Below are 25,511 nucleotides of genomic sequence, written 5' to 3'. Positions count from 1 at the left end.
CAGGCTGCAGACTAGCCGTACACTCATGCTTTTTTTTTTTTTTTTTTTTTTTTTAAGTAATCTTTCATTTTAGGGTCCGCGTCCGGGGCGGGGGGAGAAGGGCGCACGTCTCGCCTCCCCCACCCTGCTCCCCCCCCAACCCCGCCGCCCCTTTCTTCTCTCCCGGCCACGCTGCCGCCACAGCGCTAGCTGCGGCCACTGGTGAGCCCGAGGCCCCAGCGCCCCCTCCCCTCCGCCCGCCCCTCCCCCGGGGGCCGCGTCTGGCGTCTGCGGAGCCCCCCGCCCCGCACCTCCCCCGCCCCGCACTGGCCATTGGCTTGTCCTGGTCTCTTTTTCATGTCCAGCCCCTGATGTGTGTCCATTGGTGTGAGCTTCCCCTTCCCTCCTCCCCTTCTCTCCTGCTCGCCCTGCCCATGTTTTGTGTGTCTCTGTCCATCCAGACTCCTGACGTTCAAGTTCGCAGGGACGTCACGTCCGCACTTGAACTTGCAGCTCAGGGGGGCTTTTGCCATTTTTTTCATCTCTCTCTCTCTCTCTCTCTCTCTCCCTCTATCTCTCTCCTCTCTCTCTCTCTCTCTCTCTCTTTTTTTTTTTTTGCTTAAAAAAAAAAAAAAGCCATGACGGCTCTCCCACAATTCATCTTCCCTGCGCCATCTTTGTATTATTTCTAATTTATTTTGGATGTCAAAAGGCACTGATGAAGATATTTTCTCTGGAGTCTCCTTCTTTCTAACCCGGCTCTCCCGATGTGAACCGAGCCGTCGTCCGCCCGCCGCCGCCGCCGCCGCCGCCGCCGCCCGCCCCGCAGCCCACCATGTCTCGCCGCAAGCAAGGCAAACCCCAGCACTTAAGCAAACGGGAATTCTCGCGTAAGTAACCCAATAATAGTAATAATAATTATTAATAATCACGAGAGCGCGCAGGACGAGAAGTAAGAGCGAGGGGGAGAGAGGGGTGTGTGCATGCATTTTTAAATTTTTTCACGAGATGAACCTCCCAGAGTCGGGATAAAAGAGCTTAAAGGGAGGAAAAAAAAAAAAAAAAACCAAACAAAAAACAAACCTCCTCCTATCCCACACCACAACCGTACGTACACTTTTGGGATAGCACGCACCTTTTAATTTTTATTTAATTTACAAAAATTTGACCCCTCCTCTTTGATGCTTTCTACTGCTTTATTTCGCTTTTCGATAAGGAATGCAATGATTTCCCCTCCAATTTTGCAAAATAATGAACAATGCTATGGATGCGAACAACTCTCTTGCAAACCTAGAGGAGGAAACTGGAGGGGAAAAGGGGGGTTGCTTGCACTCACCGAAGGAAGGAAAACGGGGCGGGAGGAGGGGGCCCAAGCCAAAAATACAATTCCCTGGGAGAAAAGAGGTGAGACTGGCCCTCGGACAGCAGCGCGCTCACGGTCAAGTGTGCATCAGGAGGAAAGTAGTCATCTCCACAATAGTGAGAAAGTGGGATTGTGGGAGGGGGCCCCCCGGCGCTCTGGAGTCTGCTGAGTGTGGAGAGGGGCCGCGGCGGCCGGGAGAGCTTGGCGACCGGGAAGGACGGGAGTCTCGGCCGGCGCTGCCGCCTTTTGTTCCGGCCCGAGGTGGGTGTTTGTCCCGTTGCCTTTTGTGCCGGCTCCTCGCGCTTGCCCTTCCGCGCCTCCGCCGCCGAAGTGCAGGAGCAAGGGCCCGGGGCGAGCGGGAGATGGAGGGAGGGCGCTCGAGCGGCCGCCGCCTGGGTTCCCGCTGCCCGCCCCTCCCCGCCGAACCTCAGTGGCGGCGAAAAGACGTGAAAAATAAGATAAAAATAAAAACAAAAATAAAACAAGGCAAGAGGATGTAAAATTTCTTGCCCCCAAACAGAAGCCAAACGCTCAGCCAGCCGTTTTCTGCAACGCTCTCCTCTTTGACTCCCCCACCCCCCCTGCAAAAATCTCAATCTCTATTAGAGGGGGGAAAATACAATTACCCCCTTCCCTAAAACCCCTTTAGTTGCAAACTTAGAGCGCCGTCGGCATGGAGAGGGAGCGAGGAACTCCCTCCTCTTACTATTTTTTGGAAGATTTTCAAAAAAAGTGGAAGTGGATTTTGATTGGGAAAAATCTCGTGTCTGAATGTTTACAAGCACCGCGTGTGCGGGAGCCTCCTGCCAACAAACAGACAAGAGGACCGAGCGCGGCGCGGCAGCCCGGGAGCGGGCGGCGGCGGCGGCGGGGCCTCGCCCCGGCCTCGCCGGGCCTCGCCGCGCCCCCGCCGGGCCTCGCCGCGCCCCCGCCCTGCTCCGGATCGCCCACCCCGCGCCAGCAGTCTGCCAGCCCGCACAGCGGCAGGCCGAGCGGCGACTCCGCGCCAGCCGGGTCCACAGTGCACTCTCGCCCCCAGCACAATGCCCAGACGTCCTCCCAGCCCACCAGACTGCGAAATCGGATGGGGAGAAACTCAGCTTTGCGAAGCATTTTTATTTTTCAAAGCAACTGAAAAAGCACGTCTCCTCCCCCCCCCTCCCCCGCCCCCCGACGTTCTTGTCCGCAGCTCCGGACCGCCGGGAGGTCACCACGTGCTTTCCTTGCCCCGCTCCCACCGGGTCTGGCCACTAGCCCCAGCCTCCCGAGCTCTGCCTGGCCAGGTGTGTGTGTGTGTTGGGGGGGGGGGTGAGTTGGAGTGGGGGTTGGGGAGGTGGGCAGAGTAGCATGTGCGAGTGTGTTTTGGGGGAGTGCTGGATCCCCGTACTCCGTGCACCCCACCCTTCAGTTCCTGCCCTCTAACCCGGGCCTGTCTTGGTCATGGGAGGTGGTGGTAGTGGTGGCGATGGTCCTTTTGAGCCTTTATAGGGGTGGTGGGTGGGTTACTGCGTCCTGGCTAACAGAGTGCGTCCGGAAAGGCGGGCGGTGGGCACTTAGGAAAGTTTGGCAGCCGGGGAAAGAAAGGCGTGAGAGGGCCCACATTCCTTACCCTCCTCATTCGTGACCCTTATTTTAATTTTTGATGCGATTTAAAACCATCACCTATACGCAGTTTTATATTTATTAAAGGGTTGGGGGGTGCGCGTAAGGAGTTGAATTTTTCACTAGGCCCTGGAACTTGTCACACACTTCGGAAGCTCCCCCGCCCCGGCACGTTGCGGGGCCCTCCCTCTCCCCACCCCCGCGCATCCCTCCCTCGTCGCTCTCCCCCGCCCCCCACTCCCCCGGCCGCGCCGGATGCGGAGCAGACGCGGCGCGCGGCGGTGTGAAGTTACAGCCCGGCCAGGTACCGGCGGGAAGGAAGGGCAGTGTTCGCAGGACTCGGGAAAGCCGGGCCCTTCTTCGGAAGGATGCACTGGGGGCTCAAAGGACGGACTAAGGCGTGCAGTCCGGGCTTGCTCCCCTGTCCCCCACCCACCCCGGGTCCATCTCGGGACACTCCAAGCTGGGTGGGTTTAGCCGGCCTCTCGCCTAGTCTCAGTGCGGTCTTTGGGTTAAAGGACTAGTATGGAGGGGGTGCGGGGGCCGCTTCTTTCTCATTTTCTGGGTGCGCAGAGGGGGCGGGAGCCATTCCGGTCTTCAAGACCCCCTTCTCCCCCCCAATCCTCCGCTTCTTGGGCTGACTGAGCCATTCGGTCGCTAGGAGGCAGAACAAGATCAAGAAAGCTCAGCGAACTTGAACCTGTACCAGAGCCTCCCCCACTCCCTGCTCTGCGTTTCTCCGCCTGGGAGGGACGAGCTTTGCGAGGGTGGGGGTGGGGGAAACGGACGGTTAGGCAGAATTCCCTTTCTCCCCCCATCACCCCTTATGTCTTTGTTCTTCATTTTGACTTTAAAAATGCTTCTGGCCAGGGCTGCGGAGAAGCGCTCGGGAGCGCGGCTGACAAACCGGTGCGCCGGGCGCTGAGTGGGGTGCAGTTTTCGCTTTGGGGGCAGGCATTTTTGGTAGGGGGGAAAAAGGGAGTATGCACTCTCAGCCTTCGAGGCAAGGCCAAAGGGCGGGCTCCAGCAAGTTTGCACTTAGTCTCCCGGTTCACTTCTACCCCCACACCCTCGCGCAAAGCACGGACAACGGCGGCTACGTTGGGCTTGCACGGCGGCTCTGCAGCCCGACATTTGGCTCCCCCGCCTCCTGCAGCTCTCGCCTCGGAGCCCGAAATCACAACAATAGTAATAGTTATCATCATAATGATGCGGGCTAGCAGCATCATTAATAATGAATAACCGCAGCCGCCGCCGCGCTGCGCACACTCATGCCCGGAATTGCGGGAGAAACGCATTTGCAGAGATTCCCCCGAAGTAAAAAGTGTGAGCCTGGGGACACAGAATGAATTTCAGGGCCCGCGCTTGAGGGGTGTGTGTGGTGATACCGAGACTACACCAGGTTAACCGGCCGAGTTTCCCAAGCCTCACTTCCCATTTCTCCAACTGGCGGGGCCAGGGAACAGTGCTCACGCTGAGGCCGGGCGGGACGGCGGTGGACGCGGCAATAGGGGCCCCTGGCTGCCGGTCGCCTCCCGGCCTGGCCCGAGCCCCACGGACCGGCAGCCGCCGCTGCACGTGTTTGCAGCGAGCGCTGCCGGAGACTGCAGCCAGCAAGCTGCTTGCTTTGTGCCTCAGAGTCCCGGCGCCCAACTTCACTTTCTGCAAAGCCCGCCCCCGCCGGGCCCCCTGCCCCGGGCCCGTCGCCCTAGCCTTCGCTTTTGTTTCTTTGCTTTTCCTCTCGGCATTTCAGACTAGGTTTGCTTCCTTACCCTGTTAAGACAATCAAAAGGAAGGACTTGGAAAGCAAACTTGAAGGCATACCTCCTTTTCCCCCCTCCCCTTCCCCCAGCAGCCCTCGTTTCTCTTGCTCCTTCCCTACATTTCTTCTAAAGCTTTTTTTTTTTTTTTTCCCCCTTCTTTAAATTTATTCCTTTACAACTGAACAGAGGAAGGAGATCTCAGTCAGCCGCTGGGGCATTGAGACGTTCCAGTCTGTTTTGCTGTTTCAACGCTGAAGCATTTTATTTTCCATTTCTTTCTCCTCTTGTAGAGAATTCGCAGCTAATTATTATGATTATTTGCCCACTCCCTTCCACTTCAGTCCTGGACTCCCCGCTTTGTAGCGGGAGGTTTAGGCCGGAGCTTAGAAACGATGGTATTGTGGGGGCGAAGGAGGATGGAGTTGAATTGAGGGAGGGGGGTAAAATGGCTGAGGTTAGGAATGTTTTTAGGGAAAGAGGAATTTGCATTAAAATACAGAGAAATTATCAGATGCCCAGAAAGGAAATGTTGATTACCACTGAGAAAAGATGTCAATGCAAATCAGTAGACTACACCAAGAGATTTGTATTTTCATATTTTCTTTGTGCCCCACTTCGACTCATTTTTAATAATATAGCAGCAATATTAAGAACACCTTTTGGTATTTCTCTGAACATTACTAGCCAAATGTTTTGCAAGAAGCCCGATGTTAGACATATTTCATACATTAGGATATAATTCTTGTTAATTAGCAATAATTTACGTTAAGAGCATAGAAAATGTTGAGGTTACAGGTTTTATATCTGTACATTTGATCATCTTGTTATTTTCAAGAACTTTGCCTCCTATAAAATTAATTAGGTGAAATGTGGAGGTGTAATCAGCAACCTCTGAATTACCACTTCATTTCCTGGTTTTGATTGTAAATCAGTTCAGTCACTACATTTAGAAGACTTTAACCAAGTCTGTTTGCACCGCATTACCTTTTAACTATTTGATACCTAGGAGAATATTTCCTTTTGCTCCTAAATAATATTTCCACTTTCAGAAATATATCAGGCCTTGGAGATTTAAAAAAGAAAAAAAAGAATCTTAACGGTGGAGTTCAAAAAATGGTTTTTTTTGCAAAGGTTCTATGTAGTACTAACTTTAATGAAGCAAAATATATTATCTCTGAGTCTTTCTTTCATCTGTGAACCTCAGCACTTGTAATTAATGCTGAACAACAACAACAAAAGCCACATTTGTCGATGTGTACTTAAAAATCTTTAATTCAAATAGCAGGGATCTTGGAGATGACTTACCTATTCGGTTCCTCTCTTGGTCAAAATGAAAGCAAATGTAGGAGAAGAATGATATAGAGGCATAATGCAAAAGCACTTCCGTTTATCTCCTTTTATTTGAAAAGCGTGCATGTGTATTCTGTATTTATCTTTTGGTCAGTATGTTGGGCAAAGAAACATAAGTGCTTACCTTGCTGTCTTTATTAGTGGGAATATAACCTTCATATTCCTGTGGTGACCTTATGTTAAATTAGTAGGAGTACCAGAGGCTAGAAATTATGACATGTCCTACTTGAGCACAGGTGCAGCTAGGCAGGGCTCTCTCAATATTATTTCACCCAGCACATCTGGGAGTTACTCCAGATCTTCCCCCTCAATATTCAGCCTGGGTAGGGTTGAAATAAATTTAACCTGAGTTCACTGGATTTTTGCACTTTATCAAAATCGGTTCCAATATTCTACACTCAAATTAAAATCTATTTTTTGATTCTCTGTGGCTTTAAGTTCATTAAATGTGAAATTGGCAGCTTGCTAAAGAAGGTCAGACTGATTAACTGTTTAAGACTTGTACATTTTCTGCTTCAGTTTTATTAACTGCCAGCATCCTGGATGTGTTTTTTATTTTGTGATTTTTTTTTTTTTTTTTTTTGGCTAGAGTAAGCATACAGTTTCAGGAGCAGAGACTTACCAACTCTCTTTTTCCCTTTGGAAGGTTAAAAAATGATAGAAGCTGTTCAAATGAGATGCTGGAGTATTTTGGTGCAAAGTTAGAAAAAAAAAAAAAGGAAACAGGAATGAAAGACATATCTACCTTGTTATACCGTCCACTGGTGATTATGTGTGTAGAAATAGTCCCATAATGAAGCGTTTTGGAGCTCATTCAGAAAATTAGTCAACTTTGACAACATTAGGCGAAGTATTTCAAGTCTAAAGAAAGGACTTCTCAGCCTTGTTCTGAAATGTGGCATTTGCTTGACCATTCTGATTTTTACGTGATGGAGGCCACCAAGTGCAAACATGTTTAGAATATTTTAGGCATTCCTTTCTTCCGAATGAAAAATGACTAATTGGCTTATTTTCTTAAGTACTCAAAAGTATCCCATTTAGCTAATGTGTCTGAGAAGAATTGCCAGTGAATTTGGTATTTCTTTGATTTTGTGGCACTGCTGAGAGTGAGATCAGAAAGGTTTTTGGCAGTATGAATTATGCTGTGTTATGATTATTATTTAGATCCGTTTCACAGGTGAATGCAGTCGTTTTCTTATTATGGCGGTGTACATGTGGCACATTTTCTGTGTGATATAGTAGCTTTCTAATTTATGAAGTTATGTCTCTGTGTACTTTGGAGTATATACATTCACACACAAAGGGTACGTGTATTTATCCACCTCCCCTTTTATTCTTTGGCACAATGGACAACTTAGTCTCTACGAAAAAAGAAACAAATTTGGTTTCAGTCCATGTTTTTACCAGTTTGGGGGGTAGTTATTATTTAAGCTTTCTTTATATTCCCTGCCTTAAGGATTTATTTAGCAGTCAACATTGTTTCTAAACTTGCAAACCAGACACAGTTTATAGTGTGTGTGTGTGTGTCTGTCTGTCTGTCTGTCTTCTCAGGAGTTAGGCAAGTCAGAGAGTTTTCTTTAAATATATGATGATTTGCCTCATTGATAAATTTGCTTTCTTGTTGATAACCTTCATATCCGTATATGTTTTAGGTGCTCATATCTTCTGAGTATTGTATGAAGGAGCCTAGAAACACTTATATAATGTGGTGGGATGGGATGGGGTTGAGAATGTATTTCCCCTTTTTCTCTCTTCTCTGGCACTCTAATAATTGTGCTTTTGTTTCTCCAACCACAGCCGAACCTCTTGAAGCCATTCTTACAGATGATGAACCAGACCACGGCCCTTTGGGAGCTCCAGAAGGGGACCATGACCTCCTCACGTGTGGGCAGTGCCAGATGAACTTCCCATTGGGGGACATTCTTATTTTTATCGAGCACAAACGGAAACAATGCAATGGCAGCCTCTGCTTAGAAAAAGCTGTGGATAAGCCACCTTCCCCTTCACCAATCGAGATGAAAAAAGCATCCAATCCCGTGGAGGTTGGCATCCAGGTCACGCCAGAGGATGACGATTGTTTATCAACGTCATCTAGAGGAATTTGCCCCAAACAGGAACACATAGCAGGTAAATGAGAAGCAAGGAGAAAAGCTGTTTGCATGTTTTCTTTTCATTTTCAGAGGTGCTGTAGCCAAAGCACTAAGGAGTGGTGAAGTGCTTTCTGTATTTCTCCATGTGAACTGTCCATGACAGCCCTGTAATGTTAAAATAATCATTCCTATTGCTTCCGTCCAGAACACAAAAAAATAAATATTTTCCACTTCACTGAGTCAGATGTAGGTGCTACACACACCTGATACGCTCGATCTGGGTCTACTGATGCTGAATTTCTCTTCCTTTTTTTCTCCCCTTCTCATTTTTAAGTGTTGAACCTTACTATACCCGGCCCAGTTTCCACTGTCCATCTCCAGCCATGGTGACCAGTCGGAGGCGAAAGTGGCCACATAGACCTTTGGTAGTTCGGCCGATGACCTCTTTGATTCAGAATACCTGGCCAGACCTCCCTAGGGGTACAGTTAGTTCTCAAGGCTTCCATGAAGTGGGGTGGGCTGGCAGGGCGTTTCGGAGTGGGTAGAAAGAGTTAACTGAGCTTCAGGGCTAGCCTTGGATCCATATTGGCTGTCAGCCCGTATGGGGCTGTAATTAAACACAGCCCCGTGGTGGGATGACACCGTGACCTTGACTTTAAGATGCCATTTTCGACTGGCCAGGCCAGAGTAGAGAGGGCAGTTGCTGAAGCGCACAGACATGCTTACTCGAAAAGTTTAAGGGCATGTTGGAAATTTCAAAAGGTTGGTTTGACAGGAACGGCTGCTCCCTGCATCCTGCCTCCTCAGCTAAATGATAAATGCTTCTCTGTGCTCTCTCTTGTCTCTGATGTGGTTTTGACAGATGTATCTTGATTTTGTTTGTGGTTTACACAACCACATGTCACCCTTACAAATGTCCAGTCCAGACTTCCCCTGTTTCTGCTATAACACAATGTAAAAATTCTCTTGGAAAAATACATACACATATTCAACAGCTCTCCTTCCTTTGGTTAATTTTAGCAGAGAGGTAGCTAGGTGTGTGGGTTTCTGAGCAGCTCACGGGAAAAAGGAATTAGCGGCTAACAGAGGGACTTAAATCCCTACTCTAAGTGATAAACAGCAACCCTATATAGTCACCCTTAAAACGTGCTTTTGTGAAACAACAGTGATTTAACACTCAAGACAGAGTGAATGCAGAGTATGTAGTGACAAAAATGCCAAGCCTGTTGGTGGATCCCTTTCTTCTGTTTCCCTCTGCCCCCTCCCGTAAAAGGCAGAAGGTTTGTTCAGTTTTAGGAAAGATAGTGCATATAATCAATTGATTCACTGAAACTTGTCTTTCTGACCTAGTTTGACCACAGAGTTGAACTGTAGTAGGTCAGTGGTCCAGAGGGGATTAAATGTCGTATTATTTCTCCTTTCCCCCTCTGGAATTTGATCATTAAAATCAAACGTGGCATTTTCTTTCTTTCTTTCTTCTTCTTCTTCTTCTTTTTTTAATGCTTCCTGTAATAACCTTCAGATACTTTTCGTTTAGTGAAATGAGAAATCTGTACATGAGAAGCTGCATTTACAAAATATTTTTCTAGAATTCGTCACAGTTAGCTTATGTGACATGTAGGTTAAGATTTCATACCCCCCCTCCTTGTTCCCACCCCCCCCCCCCCAAGTAGGATATGGCAATGACCATTTCCATGTGCTGCCTTGTGACTGGAAGGAAAACGTAAGGCATGATTAATGAAGCAAGAGCAGGCGGAAGGGGATTTGTCGTCTTCGGAGATCCAAAGCCTTTCTAAATCACCAAATATGGAGTAACACTTGCGTGATGTAACATTGTATTTACATATCGAGCTGCTCGTTTAAAAGACAAAACACAGTGTCTGTCAAGCAGGAATTAAAACCACACTTCTTACTGAGGTCCCAAATAGGTTATTCACTCTCAGATTAACCAGCTCCAAAATTCTGTGCTTCTGTACTTAGAAGAGGAATCTAAATGCTGGGGGAAAGGCACTATAGTGAAAGCTTTTTACTGTGATAGTTGTGAATCTACATAAAGAAAGAAAAGATATTTTCCTTAACTTCTGGTTGTCGTGAAGGTTTTTTTTTTCTTTCTTAAAACCTAGTGCAATAGCAGAGCCTAGAGAAGCACCCCACCCTGCCAAAAACAAGAATGAAAACAAACACAAAAGAAAGAAAAAAGAAAGCAAATTTAAAATATGTTTTAGAGTGCTAATACTAAATGATTTCACTGAGATGAAAAGCAGTGTAAGGTAGCTAAGATATTCAATGGGTGCACCAGCGCTGCAACCCAGGTGAGGTAAACCTTTCATGCACAAATAATTACAAAGCCTTGATTCCTTTCATTGTGTTTAATCACCTCTTCCCACCCTGGAACTGGCTGAACATAAATAGCGTGGTCACCTCTCAAAGCGAGATGTCAGTAAGTAGAATCACAACTTCTCATAATTCACAGTAATAAATTAAGAGTTTCCTATGGTGAAATTAACATTCTACCACTGCACATAAATTAAGATGTCCTGGCCCTCAGGTGCCTCTGAAGGGAAGTATTAGAAGACGGCTGTGCACTATTACTAGCCCATTTCTCTCCAGCATGTCTTCCGAGTTCCAAGTTTGCTTTTCTTTTTATGGCAAGGAAGGAAACAATAAGAATAATCACTCAGTAGATATTTGAATTGTGTTACAAAAAAGAAAGGAGAAGCAGTGCTCCGTATTAGGAGAGAGATCTATTGATGAATCTCTAGAAGAATATGTTTGGCAACCACATAAAAGTAGTCATTTAAGAGCGCTGTGTAGGAAAGGCTTTATTAAAGTGATGTAAGTTGGATTTGAGCTCAGTGTGCTCTGTGCCATTTTATAGGCAGGAAGCAGGAATAAAACAGTGACAGATTTTCTTAAGATAAATAAAGCTTAGAATTTGGGGGCTTTCAGATAGGAGAATAAGGTAGAGTTCTTTAAATCCTTAGTAAAGTGATAGGCATTTTGACTGGACACAGGCCTCTCCAAGATGAGTGTTTTTTTAGAAGGGATGATTTTTACCTGGCGAATAGAAGGGGCTGGGCTCTAGTACTAACCCCCTGTACGTGTGTTAACACATCGCTGTTAATCAGGTTGCTTTTTCATTTAATTCAAATATTCAAAATATTGCGTGACTGTGATCCATCGAGACCATTGCAATAGTATTCGTTTAACTGGAAATGAGCAGGTTATATTGTGGGGGGCCCAGTGCATATATTTGTGGGTCAGATACTCACCATGAGGTATGAGCAGCCTGTGACTGGCAGTGAGGCCTTTTAATAGAGGTGTCGCTGTGTTTTCTAGTCTCCTATTTTATGATGGGGGAAATACTCTTCAAAGAGTAGTGAATGGGAAACTGCTGTTCACTTACAGAAAAGGCCAAAAATATAATCCCACAGTGTCAGATTTGAGGTTTTGGCTTATTATGCACAGAAATCTTCAAATTAGGATTGGGCTGTCATGAAGTCAGCTTTTTAAGAGAATGGGAGAAAATATGACCAGTGCTATAAAATGTAGTCAAGTCTACTACTATTGATAAATATTATTTTTTTCTCCTTAAAATCATGAGCATAGGCCTTTATATCAGGATATTTCAAAATTATTTGCTTAGGCAATATACCTCATCACTGGATAAAAATATGTAGGACAGTTACTCTAATGGTGGGAGAAATACTAATTCAAAACAGAAATATAGCAGCATGTTACTTAAAGGTAAATCAAGTATAACATACTTAGGCTTTTCAGAATCTAGCATATAACATACTTAGGCTTTTTAGAATCTAGCAAATCAACTTGCCTTTTCCTTTTGTACCCGTTCTAATTCTTTCCCTAGCTCAGACTGGATTTGGGGATGTATTTGTGTACCTCATGGTGTAATTGTAAATGAGACTATAAATTATAGTATCCCAGTATGACTACTTATTTTTAATTTCTCTTTATTCATGTGATTCTGATTTAAACCACTGACCTCTGAAGTGAATTTTTAGCATGGTAGCTGAAAAAGCAAACAGCAAATAAAAAAACAAAAACAAAAACAAAAAAACCCCCAATGTGCTGGTGAACATTTTACTTACCTTTTGAATCCAGAGAATAGAGAATATTGTTTCCTTATATATATCTGGGATTTTCACTGGGAGCCTGTGTTTGTGAGGCCACTACCCAAAGACTCATGTTCATGAGTCTGGGAGTCTTATATACAAGCTGTATTTGTAAATAAGACCGAGAAAGGTTGTGAACTGGCAGCTTGGATGTTTTGTCAAAGTACAATGTCAGAGAAACTCTCTCTAAGACAAATTGTAAATAGAACTGTCACAGTGATTGCATGATTGAGCCACAGAAGTGTCTTACAATTGTTGGCATTGTCAGAGGACTTTTGAAAGCTTAATTAAACACAGTGGCCCGCATGGCTGCTAAATTTGCTTTGGAAAGCCAAAAAGGAAAAAAAAAAAATCTAAAATGTGGAAGATCTCAAAGGTCCCAAAGTTTTTCAGACATTACCCTTTCGGTGACACAGAAAAGATGCATTGTGCATTTTTCTAGTTGTCTTTTATAAATAATAGTTTTGAGAATAGGGCCACGTGATATGAAGATCATCCTGTGTGTGATGTAGAGATTGTGTTAGTTTTTCTGTCTCCTGCTGTTACAGACAGTTAATGTAAAAATGGCCTTTTATTGGAAACACAAATATGTATTCACTTCAAGAACAGGAGCAGAGGGGGAAAGTTTCCTTCCCATTCTCTGTGTTCATTCTGTGAAAGCTTAAAAAAACAGTACTGTAATTTCTTAAATCACCCCATTCCTTGCGACTGCAAGTTGTGCCTTTTACTTTAAAGGATCTGAAATCTGTTTTGCACACCTTTCTCCTTGTGAATGTGGCATTTAATTGTGGAGCTGCCCATGGGCTGGAAAATGCAACTGGGTGTAGAAACGGGCAGGCAATGTCAGGACAGCGAACCTTAAGCTCAGGGAAGAGGGGAGCTGGATGCATATTAATGGCACATTTTCGAGTCCTGGAAAATCATTAATTTCACACCGCAGCCTCAATGTAGTTTGGATAATGTGGGAGGACTAAATTGGAGTATATAACAAACGTGCAAATCCTAGGGAAGGATTTTTCAGAATTCCGTGATTTCTTAAGTGAAAGTATTTAAGGAAGGAGAATAGATGAATGGTGGCTGTGCACACTAGTCAGTAAGAAAGGAAGAAAAGTTTGGCTTTCCTTTGGGGAAAAACATGAAATAGAACCAAAGTAGCACAGCTAGGGAAGTGCACCGAGATTGCGGCATTCAATGTGAATTTAATGTACTTTGGTTGGTCTGTTCACACCCTTTACAGCACAAAGGAATCATTTGACAAAATTTACCCCAAGCCCAAGTCTGTTTTTACATACCGTAGTACTAGCTTCGTGCAATAAAAAGCACTTAGCATCCAACTGGACCCAGCCTGGCACCTTGCCACTTTTTTAGCAACAGATTTAATCACCAAGGATCTTTAGTACCTTTCTGCTTGTTCAGATTTCATTTGGGTCATGGTTATGTCAGCAGTGTTGTTATTACAAGGATTAAAAAAGAAAAAGATTTTAACTTAGTGCCCATTTTTAACATTGTCTCAAATCAAGCAGGTTTTTATTTTATGTGTCAATTTGGAGAACATTAATAAAGTTCATAAATATGTTCAGACTATGTAATTTAACGGCTAATAACCAGTACTTTTATTTGCAATGACAAATAGAAAATTGGTCATTGTATCGCTCCCTCCTCTGTTCTTTCCTCCTACCCAGGTAAATAAGCATCCTTAAACTGCTTCTCCCCTTCACTTATAGGGTATAGGGGCTCTGGCCAATATCAGTAAATTTACCTTTGTAATTTGCCATGTAGTTTTTACAACAATGACCTAATTAATTTGAGCACGAACCATATTATTGCTACTAGAGTCATTTTCTGTCACAAACTTAATTTCCAGGAAATGTAACCTGACGAATAAGAATGCTTTAGCTCTTCACATGTGCTCCCAGAGACCAAAGGCGGGTTTAAAATAATAATAATAAAAAAAAAATGCCAGCATTATTAAAGCCAGTATGCTTGATGCCAAACTCAATTTGAAGCCAGTAAACATCAGACTGTATTTCTAATCAGTTTTAGAATGTAACGTATTCCATATTGGGTTCACTGGAATCTGTCTCTCTGCTTTTTACTGGCCAGCTGCACTCCCTATGCATTTTTAAAACATTTCAGCAAAGGCTTTTGCTGTTCTTAGCAGGGTTAGTAACTTGGGGTCTATTTCTGAGCTCATTCGTCATTCTGCGATGGCATTGAGTTAGGCTGGCAAGGGAAGGATTTGAAGCATGGGGGGTGGTGAGGTCACTTATGACCCCAGCAGGGAATAGGTGAGCTTCATTTGCCTTTACAATAGGCGCACAGTTACTGCACCTTGGAGGAGCACTCAGGTGCCGCTCAGATGGGCGCATGTAAATGCCGTGTCAGATGCGGAGCCGGAATATTAATGCTCCTTCCACCACCGCACCGTAATAAAGCTGTACACAGCAAGCTTAATATGCAGCTAGTCTGGGGAATTGTGTAAACTTAGATAGCCCAGTGTGAGAGACAGCAATGTAAAAATGCTCGATATGCTACAGTTTCCATTCTTGTTCTCCTTTGATCTATAGCAAAATGAAAACATCATCCTTTCCTCCTCTTGGAGTTGTCTCCCCAACTCTGCCACCTCCCAACCCACCACCAGAATTTTTTGCATGTGTGGTATGGAGAAATGCGACATAATTTGTTTCATATGGTTAATTACAGGCGTTTGAATATTTAAAATTTTAAATAGCCGCAGTTCCAGCTTTTCCTGTTAAAAGTATGTGATTTGAACAAAGGGAATACAGTGTAAATATTTGTGGTGATTTGCAACACCCCTCTCTCCCCATTAAACACACACACACACACACACACACGCACACATGCGTGCGCGCGCGCGCGCGCACACACACACAGACATTTGGTTCAGATCTACTGCTGACTTAAAGGACTTCTGTCCCTTCAGTTATACTTTTTTTTTTCTCTAACCAATTCTCAGCTGGAACTCCATTAAAACATTTCACCATTATTTTTGAGTCCACTGTTGCTTGAGATTTTAAAGAGGATTTTTTATAATGTGTTCATTTAACAGAATCAACAGCTGTCAGAACCAGTTGTGGTAAATCCACAAAACGTACAAAAGAAAATACACACGTTTCCTGAAACAAAACACTTGGAATAAATAAGCTGCCAAGAACTGGCGAATGAGAAGTTTGCAGACAGGGAACCGGAGTGTTTCATCTCCGGGTTCACCCTGGAGACTGATGTGAGCGGATCTGATGCAACGCCCCTAGAAGGCTTACCTGACCAGGTGGCCGCTCTGGGACAAGGCGCCGTGCACGCGAGCTGCCCAGGGCTGCAACTTGCTCCTTCTGCTGCCCTCCTTTTTTTTTTTTTCGTTTTGATCTCTCTGCCGAGATAAAATACCAAGTTCGTAGAGTGCTAAGCAACAAATTATATCCACTAAAGGTGAGATGATCAGATTTAAACTTCCTGTAAAAGAGGTGAGAAGGCGCCCAGCACACCCTTTTCTAGATAGGGTTGGCAGCCTGTTTTGCCGAATGGAACCGGCCCCGCCAGGGAATTCCCAGTGGGACTGTGGAGCAGGCCTGTTGATGAAGGGGATACCTGGGGACCTTGGGTCACTCACAATGCGTTTGTGTTTGTATCTTCACTCTTGTGAGCATTGGCGGTGAACAATTACACCTACAATTTGATCTGAGTTTTAGATACAGGTGAGTCCACTGATTAAAAACTCCCATTAAAATGAAGAATGGAATTATTGTGAAGCCTGTGAAGGTGCTTTCAAAAAGAACACAGGTGCTGTTGTGTCCCCTGCCCTCTGGTTTCAGTTTTCTTTTTGAATTTTCTGCAAAACACAAGGAAGCCTCATGCTAAGCATCAGGGCATTTAAATTCATATTCATCAGTTATTCACTTTCTTGGTATGTAATGATGCATAAAAAAACTGCAAAAAAATCACATCTGTTAATTTTTAGAGAAAAAAGGTGTAGCTTGGATTCTTACCTTAGATGGAGCACAAGGCCCTACATGCCATGTTTGATCTTTTTACATTTTTAAATATGGAGTTTCTTTTTGGGTTAAAAAAAAAAAGAAAAAGAAAACAACAAAACAAAACTCTGAAGCATTTCCCCTTACTGACTCAGGGGTTACCATGACTTCACCATTTATTTACATTTAAGGGGCAGCTCAAAATGAACCATTTACTGCCCCTTTTAGCCCCTTCCTCCACAAGTCTTTGGGTTCACAGCTAAAACACTAAATTAACCAATGTTAAATTTTAAATCTCACGAGTTTCTCCTACTCCATTCTATCCTAAGATTAACACACACACACACACACACACCACAACTATTCTTTTACATTTAAAAGTGAACATTGGCTACTGAAGAATGATTTAAAGGCTGCGAAAATTTTTAATAATAAATCGTAACCTTCTCATGTTATGTTTTTGTTATGTTAAGGGGAAGAAATCAATAAGGAAAAATTTAATTCTGATAAAGATACTCTTGGATCTTTGAAAACAACTGCTGTCCTTTTAACTAAAACATTTGAGCAGCTTCAAAGACTATGTATTTCTTCTGATCTTGGAGCTGTGTGACTGGTAGCAAGAAAGAAAAAAAAATCTTATTCTACATACAAGTGGATTGCTTAACAAGTCTGCACAGACACGTACTTGTTTGTACAATAGAGATAAAAATTCCTGTATAAAAATAATTCAGCTGCTGACAGCAGGCATTGTTGTTGGACCTGTCTTTTATGCTTGTCCCAGCTCTGGGCCCCCTCTCCCCCCTATCTGCTTGGGACAGCTTGCTGCCTGCAGACTCCTGACCAGAAGTTAATTGCTATATATTAAATGTATAGGTATTGTATCTAAAGAGGAACATCTCAAGCCTTCCTGTATGCGTTCCATTCTCCTTTCTGATGTGATTGCAGTGCTGCCAGCAAGGGGGTGGCAGGCAAACGCTCTAATAGGGAAAATGACTTGAAGGCAGTTAGGGGAAATTTGGCCTTCAGGTCCCATTTGCTCGGCAGTGTAGCATCAGTTTCTAAACTTTTGTTTTTAATCTAATTCTGATTTACTCTGTCACATCCCATATCAACCCTCATTGAACTCTACTCATGTAGAGTAACATTAGTGTCAAACGGAATTGGTCAGGACTGTGGACCTGTGGCTCATACAGATGGTTGTGAATGTGAGTTACACGCAGCTCTGCATCCGATTCTTTCTAATAAACGTTAAAATGGGGCACATTTGTGAGCAGGGCCCAGGGATAAGAGAGCTAAGGGATCAGGGATAGTACCTGGGGTTTTTTGCCCCCCTCTCTCGTCTCCTCTTTCGCACTTCCTTGGTCTACCTGCCTTTCAGGTAGGAAGATCCATTCTGGGAAAATGTCTGAGGCTGGAGGTAGGGTAGGGGGGAGGGTTGGGGGGGCCTGTGAGGGGTAAAGAATGGCAGAGAGAAGTTACTGGAGTATTTTCAGTGGGGGTTTGACACCCAGGCAGAGAGTCTTTTGGGTCCAGATGCGGAGCAGTAAGCACGGGCACGTGGTCCTTTCTGAGCTGTTATTCTCAGTCTGACTTGTACACTAGCCGAGATAGGACTTTCATCTGGGTTGGGTGTATGGGATGGGGGGAGAGGAGGCATTCACTGGGAATTCTCTCACTAGAATTTCTTAAATATCATGAGGTTAGTAAGATGTGAGTTAGCATTCGAGGTGTGAGATAAATTCTTCTCCATACTTGTCATTGGGAAGCATGAAAATTCAAATTCCCACTATGTAATAACTGGGGTGGGGGGTGGGGAGGTGGACACCACGACTTTCTGAATGTCAGCTGTTGTCTGTGTGACCTGTTCCTCTGGAATTACATGCTGCCACTGTAGGATGGGGGGAACCCTCAGGAAGATAAATACCCAACGCCAGGATTCTCACTCCTCAGAAGTAAACCAGATCTCGCTCCTCTGCCTCATATCCTCTCCTTTCTTGTTCTTTTCCTTTTGGAAGCAGAAACTTCTAAAACGAATGCCACTCCAAGGCGATGAAAAAGCTGTTTTTATACCCCAGTGGATGTTTACACAGGAGACTCAACTTGAGGGGAAAAAGGCTTTTTGGGAGGGTGGTGGGACTTGTGTTAATCTGTTTTGTTGGAGGCCTGTGCAGTATATTGCCTATGCGCAACTCTGGGCTGTTTTTGATAAATTACCATGTTTAGAGATAGGTTTGGCTCTTAAGGGCTTAGTTTTATGAACAAAGTCCGTAATGATGTTTGCAGCCTCTGTTTGTCTCTTAGCCCCTTTGGCTTCACTAGAAGCTCAATGTTTAGTTTAAGCTCAGTCTGGAAGATATAACAATTTTGCATTAAAAAAATGAGGAAATCATAGGAAGAAAAACCCTTTGCTTTTTGGATGAATCTTACTGATAATTTGCTAAAGCTCATTTGAATTTTAAGCACTTCTTTAATCTTCAAAGGCTAAATTGCTTTATGAATATGCATGGTGTGGGCAGACTTCAGTTCATTACCTAGTTGTAAATTCTAATGACCATTAGGTCCTTCCAGTAATTGCGAATTGTTTTGCATTTTTGATTGGCCTATTAACATGTACATTCGGTGCACATCAGGCTGGCCTGTCAGCCTACTGAAGGAGAAAAAAAAGGTGAAAATTGTTTATAGCACCAAGATTCTTAGATTTTCAATCTTGCAAAATTGATGATGTAAAAAAATTAAAGCAGTGTTTTTTCTTCTCAAGATTGAAAGTTCACCAAGAGATTTGACATATTTAATTTACATGATGACTTTGCACTCCTTCATTAATGCAATTTGCATATGAAGCTGTTGTTAATCACTTTTGATCATGTTTTGTGTATTAGCTGCCTCAGTGGCTCTCCTCCTCGGATGCCCCAGTAGAAAGGAGCAAAATGATGCATCTTCTTGCCAAGTTTCCTTTAGTGAATTGAGGAATTAGAAGTCTAACCTTGAGTAATTACATATGTTTTAGCCGTTTTCTTTTAATGTTAAGTACAGTTTGTGGAAGTGTTGGCTGGAAGTCGTTCTCATTTGGGGAGACGACTGTGAAATTCAAGTGTATGATTGAGGCACATCCAGATCTGTGGGGAAATACGTGCTGCCTGTCCCTGTTTCCCCGTGAAAGTTGTCGGGCAGTTTCATTGTTAAGCAGTTTGATGTCAGGGAGACTTGAATTTTCTAGCGTATTAAGACATCAGGCTTCTCTTTTGGAACAGAGATGGCTACAAAGTACAGACAGACCTTTGCAACAATGCTTTGGGTTTCTTCTTTCAGTATGTGCCTAGCACCCACACGTCTTGGGCTTGGGTTTGGCTGACTTCGTTACCTTTGAGCTCAAGGAAGTTTTCCTGTGGCCCCGTCGGCTTCTGCTCTCCGCGGCTCTGTCTGTGTCCTACCCTAGTCAGGAGAGTAAATCTTGGTCCCTGGGCTCCCGGGTGCCTCCTTCAAGGTGCACAAGTGCCCTGGTTGTGAAAACAAGGTGCTAACTAACGGTTTCCAATTTTTGAGAGCCTGTGATTTTGGTATTTGCCCTTGCTGTTGAGTGGCCCGTGCTGTATTATTGATGCTCATCTTTGGTCTATGAGTTTATCACTGGTTAACAAGCAGAATCAGAACACAGAAACTGATATTCTGATTAAAAGGAATGTTTAATGAAAGAAAATAAATTGTGATGGAAAATGAACAGTGTGTAAGAAACGTAACTACAATTTTAACCTCTGAGGGACCCTAACACTGCCCTACCATGACTTCCATCCATACCATGCTAAAAGCATGCTGCAGTTCAAAGTTGTTAATATTCAGCTGGGAAACAGTATCCAGAACACAAATAAATTATTAAGTGCATGAACTTTTTAGGCAGTAAGATGAACTGATGGGGTCCATCTGTGAGATCCAGGGGCTTTTTATTTGTGTGTGTCGAGCGATTCTGCCCTCTCCGACTTCACAGCCTTTGGTCTCCGGCCAACTGCATGCATAATTGATTCCACACGCGCTATCATTTTCTTGATGTAATTGCTTTACTAAGATATGATGAAATCTAATGGATAATTTGCTATTTGAAAATGGGCAAAAAAGTGTTCATACTTTTTATTGGGGGGAGGGCAGCAGGGAAAGGGGTATTCAGATGACCAGCTATTTAAGAAAACACACCAAAACGAAACAGGCAAAACTAACTCATGTGCTGTGCTTCAGTCACGTTGCTTGTGGGTAGGAAGGTCTTTGTGACATGTGGAAGCCGGTGTGTAAATCTCTCTCTTTTTATCTCATATCACCCTCCTTCATTCCTTCTTTCTCTGTCTCTCCTCCAAACTTTACAAGAAAGGGATCCTAACAAGGTAAAAAGTAAACAATTTAGTCATCACAGGCCTTATTATTCAGTCTATCCAGGAGTTTTGCCATGTCGGTTTATTTAACTTCCAGGAATGTAAACACTGACACAGCCCTAGAAGCAGCCAGAAAGATTACAGTATTAGAGTTAAAAACCATGAGCACGGAGTAGCTGTGCTTTATACGCAGCTATAATAACACTTTACATTGAAACATAATGGTAAGTCAAAACCGACTGGAAACTTCTGCTTATATGGAGTACAAATTTCATTCTAATAGATTGGCATAATCTAGTGTACCCAGAGTAGATTGTTATATAATGGAGAAACTGTATAAATGTCAAGTACACAAATAATTCTATGGGAAGTAAAAGTATTAGAATTTCTTAAATCACCATTAAATTTTGTTGGTGGGACAATCTCATTAGGTCCCTCAAAATCATGTGTGGCTTTGCATAAGTCTTTTAAAAATGTATTTGGAGGGAATTTACGGATGTTGAAACATTGTTTTAATCCAAACCAGTTCATGCTTTAAATGTACCTTAAAAAAATTGTACTGTTTTTCAAAGTACTTAAAGGGAGTGGAGGGGTAGAAAGCATATAAAGTGAATCCATCTCACTGTGGCAAACTGTTTTTCAAGTAAAGTCATAATAATGAACAACACATGATCTGAAATTTGATCAGCAAACATGTACTTATGCCAAGGAATTTTCTTTCTTTCATTCTTTTCGTAATTTTTTTTCTTTCTTCCCTCCCTCCATTCCTTTTCCTTCTTTCCTTCTTTCCTTCCTTTCTTCTGCCACTCACATACCAAGGTTCTGTAAATCAGTAAAGTAGGGGGAGATCAAATCATAATACACAGAATGGCACAGCTAAGCTATCTTTTGGAAGAAACATTAAATTCACCACCACTAACAACAACAACCACAAAAAAACCTTTTTACAAAACTGGAAATGACAGAATCGTTTTAAAAAAGAAAAAAAAAAAACCCACCCCACCTTCTGATGCTCAAAACTTCAAACTATTAATAGACCACCAGTGAGATAGACTGTCTTTGTGCCTTGAAATGCAAAATGAGGGAAATAATTAGCAGAGGAACAAAATTCTCAAAATTTGAAGAACTTCTGTGATTACTGGGGGTACAGTGAAAAGAAAATGCAAATTTCTTCCTGATCTTAATTAGATTCGATTGTGCGGTGGGTGTGTTGGGTTTGGGGGGAAAGGCGGGGTAGGGAGTGGGGGAGGCGGGGGTGGGGGTTGAGGCAAGGGGCTGTGCGATGTGGAGACAGGTTAACAGGGGTCTGGTGGTGTGGGGGGAGTGTAAGGGGGGAAGGTGGCTTCTGGCGCTGGTGCAGTAGAGGGTGCTGAGGTGGGGTGAGATTCCTGAGCCCTTAATTTAGCTGGGCTCATTTCCCTTGGGTCTAGGGGATTTATTTGAGGGGAGGGGTGGGCACTGAAATAAGAGCCAAGCTGCTTTACGAAAGGGAAGCTGCCTGTGGGTTACTTTCCCTGACCACATGGGAAAGCTGTATGAGATGTTATGGGCTCTGCCTTGTGCTCTGTGGCCATCACTCAGCCTCTCAAAGGGGAGTCTGCACAGAACCCCCAACACCAGAGCACCGCCTCCCCACCCCCTCCAAACACAGTCTTTGGAGTTCAGTGGTGGTGGTTGGCCGGAGTCCTGCCACAAAGTATGTGCAGCAAGTTTCACTGGCTGGATTTCCCCTTGCGTGAAATAATAAAAGCCCTGGCCAAGGCTTGTGAATCTATTTTTGTTTCATTAATATTATTTATTATGTATTTTATTAATATTTTTAGGAGGGACTGTGCTCTCATTTGACCATTTGTAGTTATAATTAATACATTCCGTACTGGTTGTAAAAAGTGTATTTGCATTTAATTGCAAGTCAGGCTAAATTAATGGCTATGATTTAAAACAAAACTCACTTAAAATAATCTTGCAGGGAGCAAAAGAAGGGACATTCCTTGCATTAAATTTATTTTCTGGGTGTCTGTGGTGAGAGGGTTGAAAGGATTATGTGGGTCCAATGGGAATCATGTGTTTGTGTCCGAGGGACATGGGGGCCACACAGAGAAAGGAGGAAAACCTGGGCTGTAGCAGGGGAAATCAGGGGCTCTGATCTTTTCTTTAATTTCTGAGGTTACCAGGAGGGGCTTAAGCAAAGCGGTCAAGTCCATCTGCTCCGGAGAAGGTGGTAAAGAAAGGAGGTTAGTGGCAAGAGGGAAGAAGCACAAAGGGAAAATTGTACATTGGGAGCGTTGCTCTCGGAGCCGTGGTGTAGCCAGACTGGTTTAGCAGACAGAATGATAGATTGTTTTGTCAAGGGTCCCAGGGTGTGCCCTGAACTTGAAGCACTTTGTTTATCTTGAATAGAAAGGGGGAAAGCACAGACATAATCGATGTCTAGTTTTTAGGAGCTCGAAAGAGGTAGGAGAACAGAGAGGAGTCGGGGAAGTGGGGGAGGTGCAGGCCTTGGTTGTGGCTGTCCATTAACAGATGAACTTGGCCGAGGGCCAAGCTTTAGATGAGAGCATGTCAGGGCCCCAGTGCAGCCAAGCCTTTTCAGTGTTTTTGTTTTTTTTTTTTTCTTCCTTTTTCTTTCTTTCCTTAAAAAAAAAAAAAAAAAAATACCTGCTGACTGTACATCAAATGCTCCCAGGTCTTTGGCTAAAGGCAAGAAAAAAAAAAGACACATGGCTCAATTTTTTTCCCCCTCTGAACCAGTTGAGGCCAGTCTTTTGGCTACACACACAGGTTCTATCATCTTTCCTGGCTTGCCATTGGGAAAAAAAGAGTTGTGATAACGCCAGTAACCCGAGGGCCCGGGATGGAAAGGGTCCTGCGTGTGTGAGCGCGTGCGCTGTGGCCTACGTGCACCCAGCACGGGCGGGGCGGGGCGGGGCCTGCGGGTCTGCGCTCAGGTAAGAAATGGGTGCAAACGCATTCTTTTTTTTTTTTAATGGCTGAAGTTAAACTCCCTGTTGGGAAAGACCTGTGAACTGGAATGTTGGTGGCTGGGAAGGGTAATACACCAGCAAGGCCCAGGAAAGGCCCGGGGCGGGGAAGCAAGCACTCCGGTTGGAAGCATAGCGTTTCCCCCTCGTGCAGGGCTGATGGCAAACCCATGTGTCTGGGCTTGTTTTATTCTCAATTATCTTATCTTCTTTGGTCTGTTTCTGTGTTTTTTAGTTTATTATGACATTATGCATTCACTTATGAGTGTTGGCAAGCAAGAGTCATCAGCCCAGTAACTTCCTGACATTTTTAGCTCTTTTAATGTGCAGTCTTTGCCCTCCTGCCACAAGTGGCGAGGTAATTGAATTTCCCTGTTACTTACTGGCGGGAGGCATGTTCTGGTTCCCACCAGAGGAGCTTGCTGGCGCTAAAGCTGGGTTCGTAGCATTCTACCTAGGGGACACTCGGGCTTCCAAGTGGTTTGGGGGCCTGTCCAGAACGCAGTTCACACAATAAAAGATTTTTTTTCCCCCATCATAGACTTGAAAAGGCACTATTGTGAACAGCCACATAAAATAGGATAAAATCATGTTTACTTCCCCAGGCTGAAGCCTCAGCAGGGAGGTAGACTTTTTCTCCTTATCTAGTAGCAAATAGAAACTGGGAAAATTTGGAGGCCTCTGGGCTCATCCCACAGATAACCCAAAACACTCAGCCAAGCCCCTAGATGCTGTTTTCATTCCCACCTACGTGCTTTTGTGACCTGCGTGGTAACATGGGGAAGTGGGGCTGAAAGAGAGGGAAATGAGCCCTTAAAAATATGTTTATCTCCTTTCATTTCCTTTTCTCCCTCTTCTTCAGCTTCTGGGCATACATGAAATAAAATGGTGCAGTGCTGCCATTTCTAATTGTGTGAGCTTGGGCAGATTTCTCCATCTCTCTGAGTTTCCATTTCTTCATCTGTAATATGGCGGGAGTCGTAGAACACCCCCCCCCATGGGGGACATCATTAGCATTGCATGAGAATGCTTGCCTGGTTCTGGTTCGCGGTAAGCACTTGAGGAAAGCCAGTTATTATTATGATTCTGACTCATGGCTTAGCACTTTCCTCTTCCAGAAGAACTGGGGTCTCAACATAGTTCCTCACAGTGTGGGGGTAGTAGGTTAGGATGAGAGGTGAGCAGGGCAGGGAGGGTTCGAAGGGGCTCAGCGCCTCCTTCTGCATCAGGGTGGGCTCCTGCTGGTGGAGCCTGTTGGCAAAGAGCTATTGGGTGGAAACAGTTGAGTAGCCATTGTAGATCTGGTGAGGTGGGGTGATTGGAGGGGCTTCTGCTCATTGGCAGCTCCCTCAGGCTTGGCCTCTCTCCCTACAGACATGGGCTGCATTACCAGGTGAGTATGCCTGCGTATGTGACACAGTCACTCTGGTTTCAGATTCCTGCTTCACCACTGACTGGTTGGGAGAGTTTGGGCAAAGCGTTTAACCTTTGTGCAATGTAGATAACCCAAAGCACCTCCCTCATAAGGTGGGTTCGAGGGGTGAATGAGAGAAAGCACATAAATTACCTGTCACACAGGATGCACTAGGAGTTGCCATTGCTATGCTGTGTGTCTGATGCGTTGTCTCTCTGTTCCACAGCAACCTCAGAAAGGAGGTCCTGTTAGCCCCATTTGGTAGAGGAGGCAGTTGGGGTCCCCCAAGGGTTAAGTAACTTTCCTGAAGGTTCGCAGTCATTAGGGGTTTAATCCTTTGACTTCCAGGCATTATCCTGTGTCATCTCCTCAAAATGTTTGCAGCTTTCTGCAGTGGAGCTGGGCACCAGTTGGGTGGGAATCTCTGGTGCTGGCTGGTTGGCCCTCCTGTGGGTTCTGTGGTCAAGTTTTTTAGTCTTCTGGGAAAGA

At 44.5% G+C, this 25,511-nt stretch overlaps 1 protein-coding gene across 10 annotated transcripts in view; it reads left to right on the top strand.

Moving 5' to 3' along the window:
- Nucleotides 1–438: 438 nt before the first annotated feature.
- Nucleotides 439–25,511, top strand: part of BCL11A (BCL11 transcription factor A) — a gene marked incomplete at both ends in the record, with an annotated part of 100,350 nt that continues 75,277 nt past the window's right edge. For 7 of the 10 annotated variants that reach the window (XM_080813761.1, XM_080813767.1, XM_080813766.1 and 4 more), the window contains 2 exons: nt 815–869; nt 7,855–8,184. In XM_080813761.1, the coding sequence (XP_080669887.1) occupies nt 815–869; nt 7,855–8,184 (385 nt within the window). Of the gene's footprint in view, nt 870–3,195; nt 3,249–7,854; nt 8,185–25,511 lie in introns of those variants that run through there. The other 3 variants (XM_080813769.1, XM_080813762.1, XM_080813770.1) reach the window with 3 other exon arrangements.

The sequence above is a fragment of the Martes martes genome, assembly GCF_963455335.1.
Source record: "Martes martes genome assembly, chromosome: 9".
Lineage (NCBI taxonomy): Eukaryota > Metazoa > Chordata > Mammalia > Carnivora > Mustelidae > Martes > Martes martes.
Note: the sequence above shows the minus strand (reverse complement) of the source record. Positions and strands in the feature narration are given on the sequence as shown.